At 34.3% G+C, this 19,884-nt stretch overlaps 1 protein-coding gene across 1 annotated transcript; it reads right to left on the reverse strand.

Annotated features, from left to right (window-relative positions):
• Nucleotides 1-5,197: 5,197 nt before the first annotated feature.
• LOC132312438 (cytosolic endo-beta-N-acetylglucosaminidase 1-like) lies at nucleotides 5,198-19,811 on the reverse strand. Its single transcript, XM_059810807.1, has 12 exons — nucleotides 19,099-19,811; nucleotides 18,602-18,739; nucleotides 17,559-17,668; nucleotides 17,239-17,350; nucleotides 17,035-17,142; nucleotides 16,577-16,689; nucleotides 15,848-15,929; nucleotides 14,788-14,868; nucleotides 12,281-12,336; nucleotides 11,359-11,494; nucleotides 7,299-8,019; nucleotides 5,198-5,735 (listed from the first exon to the last, which is right to left on the reverse strand). The coding sequence occupies exons 1-12, from the start codon at nucleotides 19,597-19,599 to the stop codon at nucleotides 5,377-5,379; spliced, it is 2,517 nt and encodes an 838-aa protein (XP_059666790.1). The 5' UTR covers nucleotides 19,600-19,811; the 3' UTR covers nucleotides 5,198-5,376.
• Nucleotides 19,812-19,884: the final 73 nt, after the last annotated feature.

Raw genomic sequence — 19,884 nt, forward strand, 5'->3', positions numbered from 1 at the left:
ATCTTCAATTTATACAAGTCCAAATACATCAAAATACAATCAGATCATAAAAAAAAAAAATACCATCTTTTATACAAGTTAATTTCCTCAAATATATACAAAAATTTTCCAAATAAATAAATAAAATCCTGCAAGAATCTTCAACCTAAGCCCGTATCTAGCAATTTTCGTTCATCTTCAGTACGTGAAACTGGAGAGTGGTGAGACTGAAAGTCCCTGTAAGAAAAACCATAACAAGAATTTCATGAAAGTGTAATAAAATCACAAAACATACATAATCATGTGAGTATATATAGACAAAATAAATATGCATTTAATCAAAACATTTGATAAAATTATTTGAGGCAAAACCACTCCATGCCATTCAAGGTATGAGAACCCTACACTAAAAAAGAGTAATTCCTCATTGGATCATCATCTCCTCAAGCTCCGGCCACCTCTGCAACTCGGCTCACCTGTATTTTTCCTCAAACTCTCGACCCCTGCTACTCACTCTATACTCACTCTCTGTATACACCCTTTGTTTTTCTATCTTCTCTGCCTCAATTTCATTCACAACACACATTTAAATAGACAATTCCACGGACTTAGGGGCTCTTTGGCATGTGTTTTGTTTTGTTTTAGGCTTGCTACAGTAACCCCTTTCAAGCCCAAAACATGTTTGGTTGGGCTTGTTGTGTTTTAAACAGTAACAAAACAATTTCAAAAATGGGCCAAAAACATGAAACACCATTTTGGTGTTTTTAGTTGTTTTTGTACTGCTTGGGCTACATTACACATATAAAAGGCAAAATTCGTCATTTTCTAGGGTTTTGGGTGCGGCTTCTATTTGGGCGATTTTGGGCGACTCACAAAATCATCTCAGCATCCCCAATCGCCTCCAACTCTATTCTTCTTCTCCACTCTGAACTTGCCATCTCTATCTCTGCAACTGTAAACTACTGTAGTCCACAAGAATCAGAAGTTCAAAACCCATTTACTTCAATTTATCTATCTGTCTACAAGAATCAAAAGTTCAAACCTTTATCAAAATCCATATTGGCATATCATTTCAGATTGCTCAAAAAATCAAAACCCATATCTTTTAGTTTCCATCGCCCGCTGTTCCAGTTCCAGTTCGCCGTTCGCAAGCTTCCGCCGCTGCCCGCTGTCTCTCAACTCTCAAAACCAATGTCGGCGTATCATTTCAGATTGTTTTAATTTTTTTTCTATTTGAAATCAAGGTCTGTAGTTCTTGTTTTAATTTTTTTTTTTTTGACTAAATCAATTAATCTATGGAAATAAATTTTTTTTTGGCTAAATCAATTTGAAATCAAGGTCTGTAATTCTTGTTTTAATTTGTTTTTTTGGCTAAATCAATTAATCTATGGAAATAAATTTTTTTTGGCTAAATCAATTTGAAATCAAGGTCTGTAATTCTTGTTTTATTTTATTTTTTTTTTGGCTAAATCAATTAATTTATTGAAATTTTTTTTTTTTGGGCTAAATCTGTTTTAATTAGGATCTTTTTTATATGATTTTTATTTTATTTTATGAATTTTAGTTATAAATATTTGTGAAGATAATGACTGAAACAGATCTCTTGCAAATAACTTGTGAACAGGATAATAAAATTGAAAATAGGTTATTGCAAAAAAAAAATTTAGAACTTTTATATGAAAAAATATTGACAATATTTAAATTATTAAAATGTGCTTTTTAAACATTTTTATAAACAAATTATAAAATTTAATGATATAAATTTATTATTTCATAAAATGTGAAATTGTAATAAGTAGAGTGACCAAACATGTTTGGCATGTTTTTGTTTTTGACATTTTCATAGCAAAACATAATTTCCAAACATGCTTCTAAATTTTTTTCAAAACACTCCTCTAACAAAAATACTGTTTCTGTTTTAATCAGAAGCAAAACGCTAAAAATAAAATGCATGCCAAACGGACCCTTAAAATTTAGGACAGCTCACCTTGCAAAAATCAAAATAATCATTATACAACAATTCAGGGTGAAAAGCTTTTTGCCCAAAAAAATATATATATTTTCGTGGATCCCGCCGATACCCATCACAACTATCATATTTCACTTTAATCGGCAAATCTTTCTTCTTCATCAGACAAAGCAAATATATATATATATATATATATATATATTTGTACAATGTCAGCTCAACATCCATTTTCTCATCCGGTAGTGGGCCCGTACAAAATATTTTACATTTCAATCTTGTCTTCCTTTATCACCAAACCAAAACCACGTCACCAACCCACTACTTTCCTTTCTCATCTTCCCATTTCAGTACCCACCTGCCCTCATAGTAATAAAAAAAATTAAAAATTAAAAAAATTGGGGGGGCTTGAGCCCAGCCCAACCCTACCCTAGATACGTCATTGGTGGTTTCATAACTCGTGACTGTGAGTGCTTGGAAAAAGCCGAAAGATAAATTATTCTTTTTCATGTTGACTTGACTTGGAAAGTTAATTTGATCTTTTTACCCATCTCTCTCTTTAACACTTAGTTCGCCGTTATTATCTTTAAGCTATGTTTTGTAGATATAGAATTTAAGTTTTAAAATTGAATTGAAAAAAATAATTCAAAAAATTGAACTAATTTTTTTTCAATTTTACTAATTCTAATTTCAAAACTCTAATTCTATATCATCAAACATAACCTAAATAAAATTATTGCCTGTTGCAGGGATTACTTTTAAATTTTTAGATGAATTCCATGTATAATTTTTACCGAGCGCATAACTATTTTTTACTATGCAATTGAAGGGGTTTTTTTTTTTTTTTGTCACTCTCCTGTAATTCTTCGTGGCCCTCTCACCATTCTATCTGTGATTAGACAGGGAAGTTGTGTGATTACAGTAGTGGTGAAAGTTCTTTTTAGAACATTTTGTGTACTCTGCCCTTTCTTTCTTGTATATATAAAAAACTCACATTCATTTGTTGTATTAAAAACTTGAATATCAATTACCACTTAAGAAGGTAAAAGTGATACCGTTACGTTACAAATTTAGTACCTTTGGTTACTCTGCCCCTTCTTTATTCATCGTTTATATCATGACAGTTCCGTCTATCGCTTTATTGTGATAGACCAGATTGACCCGTTCTGCCATAAGTACCTCCATATTCCGCTGAGTAGGATTTGACAATGGGTTTGAGTCAGTGATTGGAAAACTTCCTTTTCTCGATCTTGAGTGGCATAGAAATTCCGGAACTATAATCCTAGTTGAACCAGAGAGACCCGAATTCCTGCTGGTATCATAAAATTACTTAGCTTAGGTACCATATGAACAGGCCCGACAAAACCCTTGTATGGCTTCTTCGATTTCTTGATAAAAAGAAATATGACCAATGACTAATTGATTATGGCAGGCATGGAAGTTTTTATTAAAGGTTTTTGTTTACTCAGCCTCTGTTTTTAGCAAGAAAATCCTAATTGGTGAAAATCAACCGATCGATGGAGAGATGGAGAAAAACCTTGGAGGATGGAGACTTCTAGTGTTTCAAGCAAAACGATTCACTAGTGTAGAAGTAAAGTACAATGGACTCTAATTCAGTCTCACACATTAACACTCTACCAAGAACTAACTTCTGATTGCCTTTAGCTTTGTAACTCCCTCGTTTCACGACACTTGACTTCAAGTTTACTTCCTGATCACTGTATAAGGATAGCTAGTAAATCAACTAGCACTCCACGAACACTTTATCCCTTTGTAGTGTGATCAAAACCTTCTCTTCCTTCAAATATGGATTTTGTGAAGGCTAGTAGAAAATTTATTGTTCTAATCAATCTATAATCTGATGTAGAGTCTGAAAATTCCTTATTGGTTAGTAGAAGAACATCACTGTAGTCACTTAAAAAGTTTTATGTAAACAATGAAAACCTTATTTTTCAAATTGAAGCAATCATAAATCCTCTAGGGTTAGATATAAATAATATACATATATATATATATATAGACACGGACACATATGTTCGAGAGTCCTCACTATAGGTAAAAAGAGGTTTTAAATTCGTGCAAGGGCATCCCTATAAGTTTTGGTAAAAACAAAAAACTAAAAATTTACCAAAATATGAATTTTCCACATTTAGAAAAACCCAACCGGTTCAGTTTCAAAGTTCAACCTGTTGGGATTTAACCTAGTGATGTTCTCATGCAGAAAGTTCAGTTGGTTCAATTTCGAAGTTCAACCGGTTCAGTTTCTAAGTTCAACTGATTGGACTTTGTTGAGTGCTATTTTTAACTTCTACATTCCTACCCAACTAAAATATACTCATAATTGTTTCTCACACAGTTACCTTGACTAAATTATATTCTCAACGGATTCAACGAGAAAAAACACTTGCACTTCAACTCCAAAAAACCAAGACTCGATGTAAACAAAAATACAACTCGATGATCAAATTTTGACTCCAAAATATGCCATCATTACAAAATTATATATATCTCACAGCACTTGCTTACACAATGCTCAGTACAACAGCTTCTTCATTATCTTGACAAAAGGAACATCATCTCAAAGAATTCATAACCGCTGTTCCAAATCTTTACATTTCTTTTCTTTTTTCTTTTTATTTTTAGAATGGATGTTTAAATACCAGGCAACAAAATAATATGGTTAATCTGAGTCTATTATTCAATTTCAAAAATAACAAATTGCGGTTGATTTTTGATTTGGGTATGTACTTTCTATGTATGCTCTTTGATTATCTTCTCTACATGTCCTTCGATTTTTCTGTTCTTATTGTTTTTCACAATAGAGAAAATTTGCAACGGTAGAAATCAGAAACTAAAAAAGATAAAAAGAATTGGAAATAGCCAGAAAAAGTCCTCAATAACTATTGAGAGAGATGATTTGAATAGGGGCAAGTTGGTCATATAATTATATGGCAAATAACAGATAATAATAAATTATAACAAAACTCGGAATTAGAGACTCCATAAAATAAAATAAAATAAAACAGACAAAATAAAATAAATAAAAATAAAAAACAAAGAGGAAGAATATCATCAATAAGCACAAGTTTTACTTGTTAACCCTTGGCCCCCAAGCTCGATATAATACTTCTCTTTTCTTTTCACCTTTTAGATTCTATTGCAATCTGAGATCATGATATAATTATCTAACCTGAATCCAACCCACAATCAGTAATTCAAAATTAGCAAATTAATAGAATAGAACATCTAAAATTAAAATGGGGAACCTCAAAATTTATTGATCATTACATGAACAGAAAAACATAGCGTTACCAAACCATCTTGGCACAACATTAGATATATTTGTAATGACGAAAGAGTACAATTACATGAACATTTCATGTTCATCCAAAAAAATCTTCTCCACTAGCAAAGGGAGGATCACATAAGCATCACTTAGATAGGAAAGCAATGAACATATTTAAAACAGCAACAGAGCCCAGGAACATGCTTGCAAATACAATTAGTTTTGTCATTGACATACAAGCCTCTACACCACCACCACCACCATTCCTTGCACGCCTGTTATGTTTAACGACTGCCACATCCGGAGGCTCCCACCATCCACAATATTTGCATTTATCATTGCGACAATTAAAATACACTTTCGCCGGATTGTTAGTTGATTTAAAAATCCTTACCGTTGCCCTTTTCCCACACCAACAGGTCCTGGTGCTATATAAGTGATTCAGCCTCATATCACCATCAATTTGACGATGATTGACACTTGAAGAGGTTGTTGAATTCATGCCTATATATTACACATTAATTTAGCCCACAGAAGTGCAGTACTGGAATCATTTGAAACCCTAACCCTATGTCAACAATCAAACTCCAACATAAAAAACCAAATGAAAGGATGAAGATGATTATAGTTTAAAAAAAAAAAGTTCCATCAAGTTTTATTTGGCCCCCAACTTTAGAAACCCAATAATAATAATAACCAGCGTTGTTGCATCACTTGTCGGATACTTTGCCTTTGTTACTCTTGAAAATATTCAAGGATGAAGATGATATGTATAACCAATTGCAGGAACGGCTATATTGCCTGTTGCTGCACCAACTAAATACATGTGTGGCTTATATGTTAAATAGATGAAAGGGGTTGTTATGTTAAATAGATGAAGTAAAAATAGGGTAATACCATTTTCTAACAATGTATTTTCTCCAAGTGAAGGGGTGGTAAAAGGGTCTTTTTGCACGATGTCATTGTACTGTCCAAATGGTTAGATGACAGTTGGGGGTTGGTTGATATCATGTGCCAAATCTCAGGGGTGTCAATGTATGTTTTCCAAAATCAGCATCCGTATGTATTATTCAGGTTCTTGAAGCCATATTGAACTGCTAATACCTATGGGCCATATGACTTTAGGACAATACCTAGCATGCCTCTTATTCATCCATGCCAGTTCTTTCGTACTAATTTATTATTGTTGTTTTCTTTATATATTATTCTATAGAATATGCTTTAATGTTGTGTCATTTCTTCTATTTATATGCATAATAATAATTACATCATTTATTGTGTCTTATTCAATTTAATTACATTATTGTCAGATGCTCATTTTGATTGTTCATATTGTTGTATTATTCATTTTAGTGTTCTCTCTTAAATTCCTATAGTAAGATTTGTATTTCAACATGTAAATTTATATAATGATAAGTTTTGTATGTATAACATTATGTATGAATAAAATATACAAAAAATCTATAACAGTTTCAAAACAAGAATATATACACACACACACATATATCCAAAAGAAGAAGTATGTTTGCTTCAAATCCCATATAAGAATTTTAAACCACCACGGAGAGATTTTTGCAGGCAATGGTATTACATAAAGGCATAGTACGTCAATGGTTGAAAAATTCACTAATTCAAGCAGGAATTCCAGACAAAGTTTTTCCCTTCAGCTTTAATGTTTTCCCCATGTTCAAGAAAAAAATCCACAAATCTGTTCTCAATTGTGTTTCTCATAGGACTGTCAATTATTCACATGGAAATGTCTTCGACTGCATTTGCAGACTGAAACTAAGAGTTCAGACGTGTTCTTTCAGGTACCATTAATAAATAAATTCAAAATAAAACAGTCAGAACTGAGAATAAACAACATGAGACGGTAGAGACGTGTGACAGAAGCAATTAAATAGCAGTTCAAATGCCAGAAAACAAGTTATTGAAAAGATAATTTTATTCCGACCAAGTTCTGTTGAAATATTATTGTCATGCTACAACATTTGACAGATACAAGAGAGATTATTCATGCTCCCTCAAAAGGAGGCAGCTAAAAAGCAACATATATAGATTACTAACCTTCGACATTCAGTTGAAAAGACGGAGAATCATCTAGAGTCAGGCAAGCTCCATCGGTGGCGCAAACTTGAATAATGAATTTGAGACTGGAAGTGTCTGAAGGAAAGACAAGATCAGAAACATAAAAAGCTTCTACTTGTGCCTCCCCAAGATACTCCTGCACACCATCAAGCATTTTGCCTTGTTCTCCAACAGCTCTAGCTGCTAGCCTCTCCACATAAATATTGTACTTTGGGAATACAGAAGCATCTCCATCTTTCAGTTTCCAAATGACCTTGACACTAAGGGTCTTTGATCCCTGAGATCCTGAAGTCCATTTAATATATTGACCTTCAACTAGCCATGAAGTAGATGGAGGGAAAATCGAGTTCATTTCAGAAGTTCTAACTGTGATATGGCCCAGCACTGCAAAATATTCTGATAAACTGTGGGCTAAGGAATTATCTTCATTAACTTCAGGATTTGACTGATAGCATACGGCATGAATTTCTGTTAATGTGTATCCATTCATTGCAATGCTACTCTCCTGAATGACCCATCCTGGGGCAGTTTCAGGTTTTGTAACTTGAATTGGCATGATCACTTCACTAAAGTTGCTTGATAACTGGTTCACTGTAGTCAAGTTACTTCCACAGGATGCAAGAAGAACTGATGTTCTCTCCTTCAGGGTAGAAGAGAACTCCAGCATAAGGCCTACCAGGGAGTTCCCATCTGATTTCACCTGGCATAGAAAGTGGCATCAACAGCTGAACAAATGAAAATGCAAAAACACAAACTGGGATATAGAATTTCCTCTTTCAGTATTTGGGTGGGGACGTAGTGCTGCTGTTCAGGCAAGCATCAATCCAATATTTATTTCTTATATAGCCATAGATCTGACATAATTCTGGGGACCAAGGAATGTTGTTTACAGATGAGGCATTCACCACTGGAATATTATAATCTACAAATGCTCCAAACATTATCTTGAAGAGAAATATTAAAAAATAAACATAAAAATAAAAAAAGTTCCCAGATTATTCCAAGAGAGATCACAAGATGGACCTTCCAAAGGTTGCTGACAATGAACCAAGACATAATAAATAGAACTGGAGACAAGACAGAACTTTCCCTCTTAAGCAGATCAAATAAAAGCAGTAATAAGAAAACCTTGATGCCAAAATAGAGCTTAAGCCTTCCACAGAGATTTAATTGAAATAATCCGTGGCAGAAAAACAATGATCTATTTAGGTTGTCTCTGTCAAGTAAACCTGCATTTTCACTAAACTAGTCTTTTGAATCAACTCTGAGAATATGCAAGAACACTCACTGGTTCAATTTGCAGATCCACTCCACAAAGAAAAAAAAAAATGTAAATGACTTATTTTAAGTTCATAATGATACAGCAAGATTTTAGGCTCAATTTAGTAAATTAGCACCCTTTGGATTCCCCATGGCAATGTAATCCTTCAATTTAAATCATATCTATGCTGTCAAAGCAACGAAAAGTTTTAATCCCATTGGTCTGGCTATAGTTTTCCTAAACTACAACCACTATTATTTTAATTCATCTTTAATATCTGAGAGAGAGAAAATGTGATAATTGGAGATAAACAAAAGGGAAAATATTGAAACTGACTGGGAATGAGGGAAAACTAAAGCAAGTGGGAACATGTGCCTCCCTCGTGTAGAAGTTGAAGATACACCACAAACAAAGCAACCACTACAAAGGATAACAGAGGATCATTTTTTAGTATTCAGAGTGACATACAACTCAAGTTATCAGATCATTAGATGTGCCAGTCCATAACACAACATTTTATTAGATATGATTGTACATTTAGATGTTACAACATGAATTCATTTTTATGGGATTTCCAAAGGTGCCATGTTAGAACAACTTGCTTAAAATCAATTCAACTCAATTTAACTGTGTTTTTTTTTTTTTTTTTTTTTTTTTTTTTTTTTTTTTAATTCAAATGAATTAAGATAAAGGATTACTCAAGATAACTATTTTCGATATTTAGGATCAACAATAAAAAAGGAGGAGATGGATTATGATGTAATAAGCAAGATTAGAACAGGCTAGACAAAATGGAAACAAGCCAGTGGAATGATGGAATCCTGTATTCCTATGTGATGACAGAATCAAATAGGTTAAAAAGAAAATTCTACAGGACGGTCGTTAGGAAATTTTTCTTATACAGAATAGAGGCTTGTTAAAAATGAATCAACGACAACACATTTATGCAGCTAAAATAAGAATACTAAGATGGATGATAGGAATAACCAGAAGAGACAAAATTAAAAAAAACTACATATTATGAAGAAACTAGAAGTGACACTTATTAATGATAAAATAAGAAAAAGTAAGCTTTGATATAGAATATACTAGATAGACCAATAGATGCACCAATAAAAAGGGAAGATTAGTTCAACTATAGACAAAACTAATATGGGACAAAATAATAAGAAAAGACCATCAATATATTAAATTAAATATATTAAGAGATATAACTTGTAATAGAGAAGAGTGGAAGATGAGAATCATGTGGCTGACCCCATTCGATTGGGATAAGGAAAGGATGCTGATGATGCCTTTTCAGACAGTTTGGTCCATCCTAACTAGGGGTGGCAAAATGGGTCAGGAACCATCAACCCGCCCATATCCGCCCGCCTTTTAATGGTTATGGGTGAACCATATTTAGTTTGAGGGTCAAGATGGGTTGGATAATTTTTAACCACTTAATTTGAGGGTCAAGATGGGTTGAATATGGTTAACTACATATTCAACCATATTTCACCCATCACATAATAAACACACAACACATATCTATTATATATTTGTCTTTCATCAATCCCCCTCTCTAAGTTTCTCTCTCTAGAAATTTCTTCTAAAAAAAATTAAAAAATTTTAAAAAATTAAAAAATAATTTTAAAAAATTTTAAAATTAAAAAATAAAATTTTTTTAAAACTTTCGAAAAAAAATAATTTAAAAATAAAAAATAATTAAAATTTTTATAAAAAAAATTTTAAAAATTAGATTTTTTTGGACAAATTTAACAGTCGGGATACGCCGAGATTCGAGATCCAGGGAAGAAGAGTCGTGTGTGGTTGGGGACGTTCAACATGGCTGAGGAGGCGGCGAGGGCATACGATGCCGCCGGGAGGGAGTTTCGCAGCAACAAAGCCAGGACTAATTTCCCGGTGCCGGAGGAGGAACGTTAACGATGGTGGTGAGAAGATAGATGTGATGATGATCAAGAAGAGTAGTTGTAATCAGAGTCCGGATCAGAGTAGTACCGTGGAGTCGTCAGGGTTTGCACCGGCGCTGATGGTCAATTCGTCGCCGTTGGATCTCAATCTCTCTCACGGCGCCATTGTCATTTTGCTCTATATCCGTCAGTTTCAGAATCTCATTACGAACCATTAAAAATAATTAATGAACAGAGTTTTATGCATAAAACAAAGAAAATCTGCAAAGTTTTGATTGGTGGGGCACTGGGGCCACACTCTCTTTCTCATTAAGAGCATCGGATTTCCACTTCTATTAGAGAATAAGAGAAAAATTAGTTCCAAAAAATTAAAAAATTAAAAAAAAAATAAAAATAAATGATAATTAAAAATAAATAATTAATGGGTCCACGAGTCATAACGAGTTGACCCTGTCCATTTTGAACCCGTTCTGAACGGGTTGAATATGGATCTTGACCCATATTGACCCGTCCATTTTTAACCCGACCCAAACCAGACCCAACCCGCCCATTTGCCACCCCTAATCCTAACCATTCTAATGATTCTGATTTGGATGTTAAAATCATCTAAAGAGACAGATAGTTGACGGGCTCCCATTGTTCCCTACTCTCCACGAATTCTAAGCTTTGATCAATAAAAGGCAGGGTTAAGATATATTCTTCAAACAATTTGGACCAGTAGTAGTATGACATTCTCATCGACCAGACAAAGAAAAAGGACATTGAGATAACCGAACAGTCAGGTCTTACAACTTAAAACTGACCTAAGAATTTTTTGAGATACAATTTTGTTTCCATTTTTTAACTCACAAATGAGATGGCTTACAGAATATGAAAAGTAGACTGGTAAATTCTCCAAAAGAAGCTCTCCCTGAAAGAGTCTGGTTGTGAAATATGCACTGTCTTCAAGAGCTCCTTTAAACGTGATGTTCCCTCCTCCGCTATAAGACGCTTCCTTAAAACTTCCATTGAAAAACATATATTCAATCAAGCAGAAGAATGATACTTAAAAATCTAATCTAACTGTAGAAACAAAGTAGAGAATTTTGTGAACTAATACTGCACTAAAGAGGACATGTTTCTGGAGCAAGATAGACAAGCAGTCAGAAAACCCAGAATATTGGTTACATCCAAAAACATGAAAGCTACTATAAAACAGAAATTTACCGAGTATTGACATACTTCAATCCTAAGAAAACACAAACAAGAACAGTTCACTACCAAGTGGTTACTGATCCAAGTGGTGCTGCACTCATAAGTGGAAGAACACAGCTAACTATGCAACATAATGTGTACACAAAAATTTCTTGATTCTCAGTAATATCATAGAATTTACCTCTCTAAAATGATTCACAGAAAAGAAGGAAATATCCGAAGCTCCATTTAAAATCTAAATGTATGAAAAATATTTCAATGGTAGGTGCTATATGAACAACTGTTCTACATATGACTAAAGAGTAATGATGCTATATGAACAGAATTTTCAAAAAAAAAATCCATATAGAACGACATGGTACGTTTGGCTTATATCACTCCAAAACAAAGGACCTCAAGAAAAGTGCCTTATTACTTTAAATGTCACTGACACGTCATTCTAAATGGGGTCTATATACAGATTCTATTTGTATAAAATTTTCCTGTCAAAATCATGTGAGTTAATTGGTACAAATACTTGCCAGTGGAAATGATAGCTGTACAAAAGACAAACTGCAAAGCAATAAAAGAGACATATGAGCAACAAAACTTACTTAACAAGTACTTGAATTGTGTTTGGGATAGGCTCTCCAGAAAACTCAAGGCAAGGCTGTAACAAATAAGATTAGTTAGGAAAAGTAAAAAGCGGCATACTGCGAGAACAAAAATCATAACACTGATGATAACATGTTCATTTAAAAACAGAACATGGCTGATAGGACCGGTTTATACAGGAGAATGTCATGGTAAATTTGAGAATTTATTTTGTTATATTTCTGCCTTATGACAGAACAGAAAAGCAGAAGAATGCAAACTATTTTTTTGAAAGTAAAACACACACAAGCATGTCCCAATTGGGACTTAAACCCTGCGCCTACCCCTTATGGTGTGGCAGGAGACATCATTAAAACTAGACAGCTAGTCGTAAAGCACATGGATTCAGAGTTGAAATTTTGTGCATATTAAGTTCTCTTGAAAGCATTGGTTTAGTCCACAAACTTGAATTTCTGGCTTCTCAATATTAATATTAATCTTTAGATGTTGCTAACACTTCTTCCTTTTACTGCAGTACTTGATATCTCAAATTGCCAAGTGTAATACAGGATTCAGTTTCCATATATACATCTTTTCTTGTTTACCTCTTTAATAGTAATTTATGTAATTTAATCATATTTTGCTTGTTTTAAAACTAGTTGTCATATTATTGACTGTAAAAACCTTGGAGACATGTTTGGTATCATTTTCTAAATATATTTTCTATTCTACAGAACTGTAGAATATGAACATAATGTAAAAGATACTTTTGCCAGAACAATTTGAACACTATTTCTGTAAATGTCTTGAACAACCCGTCTTTACGGTACCCTGGAAAAATAGTTTTCTCACATTTCAAGAGCCTGATAAGTTGGTACACAGTAAAAACTCATAATAGTTCTTGTTGAAGGATTTAAATATTTAAGTTACACCCTCTCTAATAGCTTAAGCTTTAGAGTAGATGGTTGTTCAAATGGTATTAAAGCAGGGTAGGTCCTGTTTTCAAACCTCAGCGTCACTCTAATTTAAAATTTGAAACACTTGTTACCAAAAGAAGGCCACACGTGAGAGGACGTGTTGAAGGATTTAAATATTTAAGTTACACCCTCTCTAATAGTGATGCAGTGAAAATGGAATAGGGCTTTATTCAAACGGTTGAAGATCCTAAGAAGACTAGACTGAGATCGCATTAATAGGGGCAGCATTGTTTACTGGGTTTAAGTCATTTAGTTAAGTCATAAATCTGTCTTAATTTTCTGTTTAATGGTTGCCTTAAGCTTTAGTTGGGATATTTCTGTCATTTCGCTTCTATTTAATGAGGCATGTGCCTATTAAGTGAGTCATGTGACCACTTAAGGGCTGTTTTGTCAATTTTAACATCTTTTATTATGCTGGACAGAATAGTAGCCGTTAGATTATATTTATAAGAAGGGTTAGGATAAAATCTTTGCTGGGACATTCCTTAGGGCTTATAAAAGGGTTGTTCCAAGTTGTATTCAGCAGCTTTTTGACGTATTATCAATATTTTCAGTCTGCTGTAGCAGTCTTTTACCTGTCCCTTTCTTTGGGATTGAGTTGTGGGTGTTTAAGCTAATTTTCTAGCTTGACTTATCTCTCTGTTTTCCCTTGTTCAGATTTATTTCTTTTCTTTCGTAGCTGATTGCATTAAATAGCTTAAGCTTTTAGAGTAGATGGTTGTTAACAGTTCTAAAGTTAATGATAGGAGCAAGTAAACTGAGCAAAAATGCTTGTTAACAGGTGTGCGTGAACATGTGTGTGTGTGTGTGTGAGAGAGAGAGATTATTCTCGATATTTTGGATGACTAAAAGATCATTATATGACATGAATATTTTTACAGTTTCTCATCATTTCCATAAATGTCCTTGATAATTTGTAAAAGTTACTTGAATAAAAGGAAAATTTAACATTGCAAAAGCGCCAACTGAGATCTTTTAATTTGTGAAAAGTCAGCGTTGCATCTACAGGGTATAGGCCCTTATCAACATTCTATCTGTGTATATAAGTTTGCATTGCTTATCAAATTCCACCTAAGGACAACTGGGGAAAATGCATAGTGGATGGTGCACAATTTGAAGTTAAAACTAAAGTTAAAGAACACATATAATTGCATGAACACCATCCTATAATTGCAGTCCATCCATCTTTGCTGAACCATGACCACCAGGCACTTTAAGTAGAACTCCAGTGTGGGATCTGGTTTTATTTCCTCAACATTCCTATCATTTTCATTTTTCAGTACACGTATCTCTCTCACTGTTGGCATTCTCTTCATTACCTTGACATACAGTTTTAAGCTCATCACAACTGATTTACTAGGCAGCACTTGTGAAAGCATGGTGAAATAGATTATGCAGTTCAATTACATCGCATGAACATGGTCCCAAACACAAGTTTCTGAACAATGATTTTGGGTGTTATGGTGTCAAATCACCGTATCATAGTGAGAACAGGAAAAAGGAAAAGAAAAAACAAAAGAAAACATAAGAAAGAAAGAAAACGTCAATACCTGAAAGCTTTGAGAAGAAATGTTGTTCCATGGAGCATTTAGTACTTGCCCTCCATCAACAGAATAATGGTAACCATGGCCCTGAACAAGTCAAAGTAATTAGTGTTTCTGTACACATGGTTTTCACTGTATGGGGTCTCATTCCCCCATTACCACTTTTCTCTCACCAGATCTTCGTTAATTCAGAAATCCAGCATCTGGCAGGCTCCGTTTGGCATACAGGTGCAAAAGTAATTAGTTTGGTCAGATGAGTTCAATATATTTCTCACATTCTCTCCTTTTCTTCCATCTCTATATCCATCTACTTATCTCCACCAAAACAACTTCACAAGTTATTCCTTCGGCTAAAGAATTTTACTAGAATCATGTAAGAAATGGCCAAACCAAAATGATCCTTGTTAGAGGATTTAAATATTAAAGTTACACCCTCTCTAATAGCTTAAGCTTTTAGAGTAGATGGTTGCTAACATGGTATCAGAGGCAAAGATCTCGAATTCAAACCTCACCGTCACTCTAATAATTAAAGTTGAAACACGTGTTGGGCGGCTTGGGCCAAAAGAAAGCCACACGTGAGGGGGTGTGTTAGAGGGTTTAACAATTAAAGTTACACCTAAAGTTAAACCCTCTCTAAGTTTTTAGAGTAGATGGATGTCAACAATCCTTTTTTGGACAAATGATATGATAAATTGGACCGATCAAATGCTCATGGCTGACCCTTTTTTTAATGCTGTAATAAATGACATCATAAGAGCTTAGTAGTCACTGGAGAATAATGAAGAGAATTCACTGTAAAAGAGCTGAACCCCCATGTCTTCCCATTTACCGAATGAGGCCAGTAGGCAATAACATTTAATTCTTATAATAAGTAAAACCAAATTCACAGGACATGCTTGTAAAAATTCATAAAAAGTATGTAAAAAGGTCTTGTTATATGAAAACATTATGAGATATTTTGAGAAACAATCATCCTGAAAGCTTTCATATTCTCTGTTATTTGGAAAAAGAAAAGGAGAATAAGAAGGAAGAGAGAAAGTACAAAAGAGATATACGGAATTGTAACCTGATCAAAATTTGAGTAGAACGGTAGTACTTTGGGGTAATTCTGTAATATTCCCCATGATTTCTCAACAAGGGCCCACCAACTGCAAAATCGAAAGCATATTACAGATGAAGGTGATCAAACAACTACAACGCCTGCATGCAATTTAGAAGGAGGTCATGGAACAAAAAAGGTTTAATCATGGAACCACTATGAAAGAGATAAATGCAAACTTGCCGTTAGAGGTTGGGCCATCAATAATGATAACATATTCTTGAGCAAAAACTTCTCAAGCTATTATTAATGATCGCACACGAAATTTTGACAAAGAATGGATTATACGACATGGCAACTCCTTTAGTGTAGATAACTGGTCACAGCAATACATTTGTGTATTTAAAATGTTGTAAATTGACTACATGTGTGTCAGCATATATATATATATATATATATATATGTATGTATGTATTTACATATACATGGGGAGTGAAATAATGGAGAAGTTTGTAACTTCTTGACAGGTTTTATGATAAAATGGCAAATGTAGTTAGTTTGTTGCACCTGAGGAAAAATGATTATAACTTTTTGTAGTTTCACAGAAATGTCAGAAACATGGACAAGGAGGTTGTATTGATAGCTGCCAACACACCAATTGTTGATAGAGTGAAGTGTCGTAATATCATAGTTATTAAAAATATTAGAAGTAAAGATAAATTATTAAAAATTTGAAAAAAGAACTGAGTTCAGTACTGGTTCTGAGCAGTCTGAAAATTAGGTGGTTGCTTAGTCTCATATACCCATCCAGGAGCAAATATAGCAGCTGACACATCGTCTTTCTTCAGCACATCAAGTGCAACACATGTCTGAGGCAGAAAAGGTCACTCAATCATATGGCATTTCAAAATCTACCAACACTTGCATAAACAATTATGATATGTTCGGTAGCATGGAATTGGTATCTTGGAATTGGAATTGGAGAAAAAATAGTTATAAGTTTGAACAACAAAATTTTCAAGTCCAATTCCAAGGCACCAATTCCATGCTACTGAAAATGGCTACAAAGAAGCTACTTGAAGCACAAACACCACCAAGTATATAACCTAAATTCAGTTCATGAACCATAAGATGGTGTTATGTTGACAACCAGTTTTCCAACAGTTATATGCGCAAGGTATTAAACATTTCCAAGGACTGGATAGCACACATACATTCCACTGTCCGCCACCATAAGTGTTCCTTCCAAAAACATCAATACCCATGTAGACATCAAACTTTCTATCGCCGGCAACAGCAGCTGAACGTTTTGGATAGTCTTCCTGTATGGTATAAAAGAAAATGTGTATTCAAGAAAACTGGAGCACCAAAATCAAAACTTTCAAATAAGACACACACACACACACAGAACGCAATACCTTCCATGTATAATTTACAAATATGCCATCACATATATCAAAGAAAGGCTTATTGTTTTCATTCAGCATATCTTGCCAGTTAAGCTTACCATTGATAGTAACACTATCATACCTGCATGGTCAATAAAATGACAGAATCATAAGTTATATACATGTCATTAAGAAAGGGGAAAAGGTAAAAAGAAAACTTCAACAACTAAGAATGTTGAATCAACTAACTCTTACCATATGACTAAAAATCCAGGCACTGAAAAAAAAGAAAGGGGAAAAGGTAAAAAGAAAACTTCAACAACTAAGAATGTTGAACAACTAACTCTTACCATATGACTAAAGATCCAGGCACTGAAGAGTGCATGGTCTTGGTTAAATGGCTGATACATTCTTTCAGATTTGGGATTTGCTCTACATCCAATTTAACCTCCATATTTATCTGCAAATAACAGTCACAATGTAAACAATAATGAGAGTGCATGAATGATCCTCATGAGAGCCATTTTAATACAAGGGAAAAGATTTTAAATTTTACCCTTTTTGTTCTTTCATGTCAAAAGCACTAAGATGAACTTGAGAAAACAAATTTTTCACTATTTACTGTAGGAATTTTTCCATTTTGAGTTTCCTTGGAGTTCTAGTTCTACCTTTTCTATCTTGGATATGCTTGAATCTGAAAAATCAGATAAGCCTATGCAAGTGACTAGGAAAGTCAAATTCTTAGATCAGCAAATTTTGCTCAAAACAGTTTTAATGTTCCAAATAAATGTAAAACCTATAAGGAAGAACCTGAACCCCAAAAAAAAAACAAAAAAAAGAACTTAGAGATGGCAGTAGATATATGTATTGTTATGACAAACGCAGCGAACCCAAGCAACAATTACAAAACAGGACAGAAAAATAAACCCACCACACACAAAGAATACAAAGATTTATACGTGATTCGGCAAAGCCTATGTCCACAGTGGAGATCCCGCGAAAGTCTTTACTATGTGTAAAATCAGAAGTTACAAGTTTCAGTCCCTTGCTCTCTTTCCGTACGATTTTCAGTGTCTCTCATTCTACCCACTCCAAACCCTAAATGCCATTATATATCGGGCTACAAGAGAGTATTAATAAGGGTCCACGAGGACCACGACCCACACAAAGCTCATCCAACAGGTCGTCAGATCGATAGCGGGTCGCAAAATGACCCGGCACCAAATTCGGGCCACAACATCACATGTGCCATATAAACAACTGGAAATGACCTTTTATGTCAATTTGAAGCATTCAACACCGAACTATATATGCACTTGGAACTCGGCAACTAAATATTAATCGTGGTAAAGCATGGGATTTTTTTTTTTTTTGGGGGGTTGGGGGAACTTACCAGCCATCCATCAAAGCCCAAAGCAACAGCTAGCTCAGTCAAGCGCTCAGCATACACTTGAGCAGACTGCTTTGTGGAGAGTAGTTTGTTGGCGATAACTCTCCCTTCATCCCATTCTGTAATGAAAGTCCCCAATACCTTATTCAACATGGGCAGAAGCAACAACATCATATACAAACATAACTTCAGTCTTCCAATTGTGTGTTTCAAACTAATCTATGTACAAACATATATATGTATATGTGTGTGTGTGTATATATATACATCACACAGACATGTATATGTATAAGCCAATTTCATTTTCAACTATCAATTTCCAATACAAAATCGCTTAATTCACCATGCTCTTTCCTTCTATGTCTTTTAAACCAATCAATTCAAGTACCCCAATTTCTTATAACAGAGCAAACCAATTTTTCAATCCAGTATGAACTTCAATTCATTGATTAAAGTACTCCAAAAACACAAATGCAATCGATAAAACAAAAAACACAAACCTTAACACCATGCTTGTGAGCTGTATTAGTCCAACACGGAGGCGGAAGGGTAACCAAACTATGGGAAAAATACACGAAAACATCCATCAAGTACCAGTGCCTTATCGAATACGCTCCAGCATTGGTCCCACCTTGTACCCACTTATCATCTGAGTACCCTCCGGCCATGTCATGGCACACGAGAATTCTGGGACGGTCAGGCAATGAACCATTACCAGACTGAAGAGTCACCGAAGCTTTGTTGAATGGGAAGTGAAATGAATCAAAATAAACCCTCGATTCTAGGTCTTCTAGGGTTTTGATAGGGTAGGAGATTGGCAAGGAGGGTTGGGATGGATCAAACAGTGCAGGATCAGAGGAGGAGTGGACATTGTTTTTGTTGTTATCATTTGGGTTCATTTTGGCGAAGAGAGAGAAAAGAGTGTTGTGAATTGATCTGAGGAAGGCTCGTATTGAGATTAGGGTTTGGCGGTTTATCCGAGCACGAAGGAGATTCAGCATAGGAGGTCGTGCGTCTGTGTTTTGATTTATTGTTTGTAGTCGTTGCTGCCATGTGCGTTGGTTTCAAATTTTTGATGAATAATTTAGTTCTTAACTAACTACTATGATGAAAAAAAAAAAAAAAACACGAACTACTATGAATGATTCCAACCTGCAGAAAAAATTACAGTGTACTAGTAACATTTATACAAATGGGTGTGTCAGTTTTGGTGTAATCATTGCTATTACAAATTGTAATACAATCTGTATATATAATTTTATAATTGTGGGCCCCACTGTAATATA

The sequence above is a fragment of the Cornus florida genome, unplaced genomic scaffold (assembly GCF_030987335.1).
Source record: "Cornus florida cultivar Cherokee Brave unplaced genomic scaffold, ASM3098733v1 CherokeeBrave_3.0.0_Hap2_Chr06, whole genome shotgun sequence".
In the NCBI taxonomy this organism is placed as follows: Eukaryota; Viridiplantae; Streptophyta; class Magnoliopsida; order Cornales; family Cornaceae; genus Cornus; species Cornus florida.

Excerpts from the sequence above, each read along its gene's own strand:
- LOC132312438 (XM_059810807.1), bottom strand. The coding sequence starts at position 19,599 with ATGCTGAATCTCCTTCGTGCTCGGATAAACCGCCAAACCCTAATCTCA. Across the intron at positions 17,143-17,238 it reads TTGTAAATTATACATGGAAG|GAAGACTATCCAAAACGTTC; the intron begins GTATTGCGTTCT and ends TATACCATACAG. Across the intron at positions 12,337-14,787 it reads TTTCTTCTCAAAGCTTTCAG|CCTTGCCTTGAGTTTTCTGG; the intron begins GTATTGACGTTT and ends TATTTGTTACAG.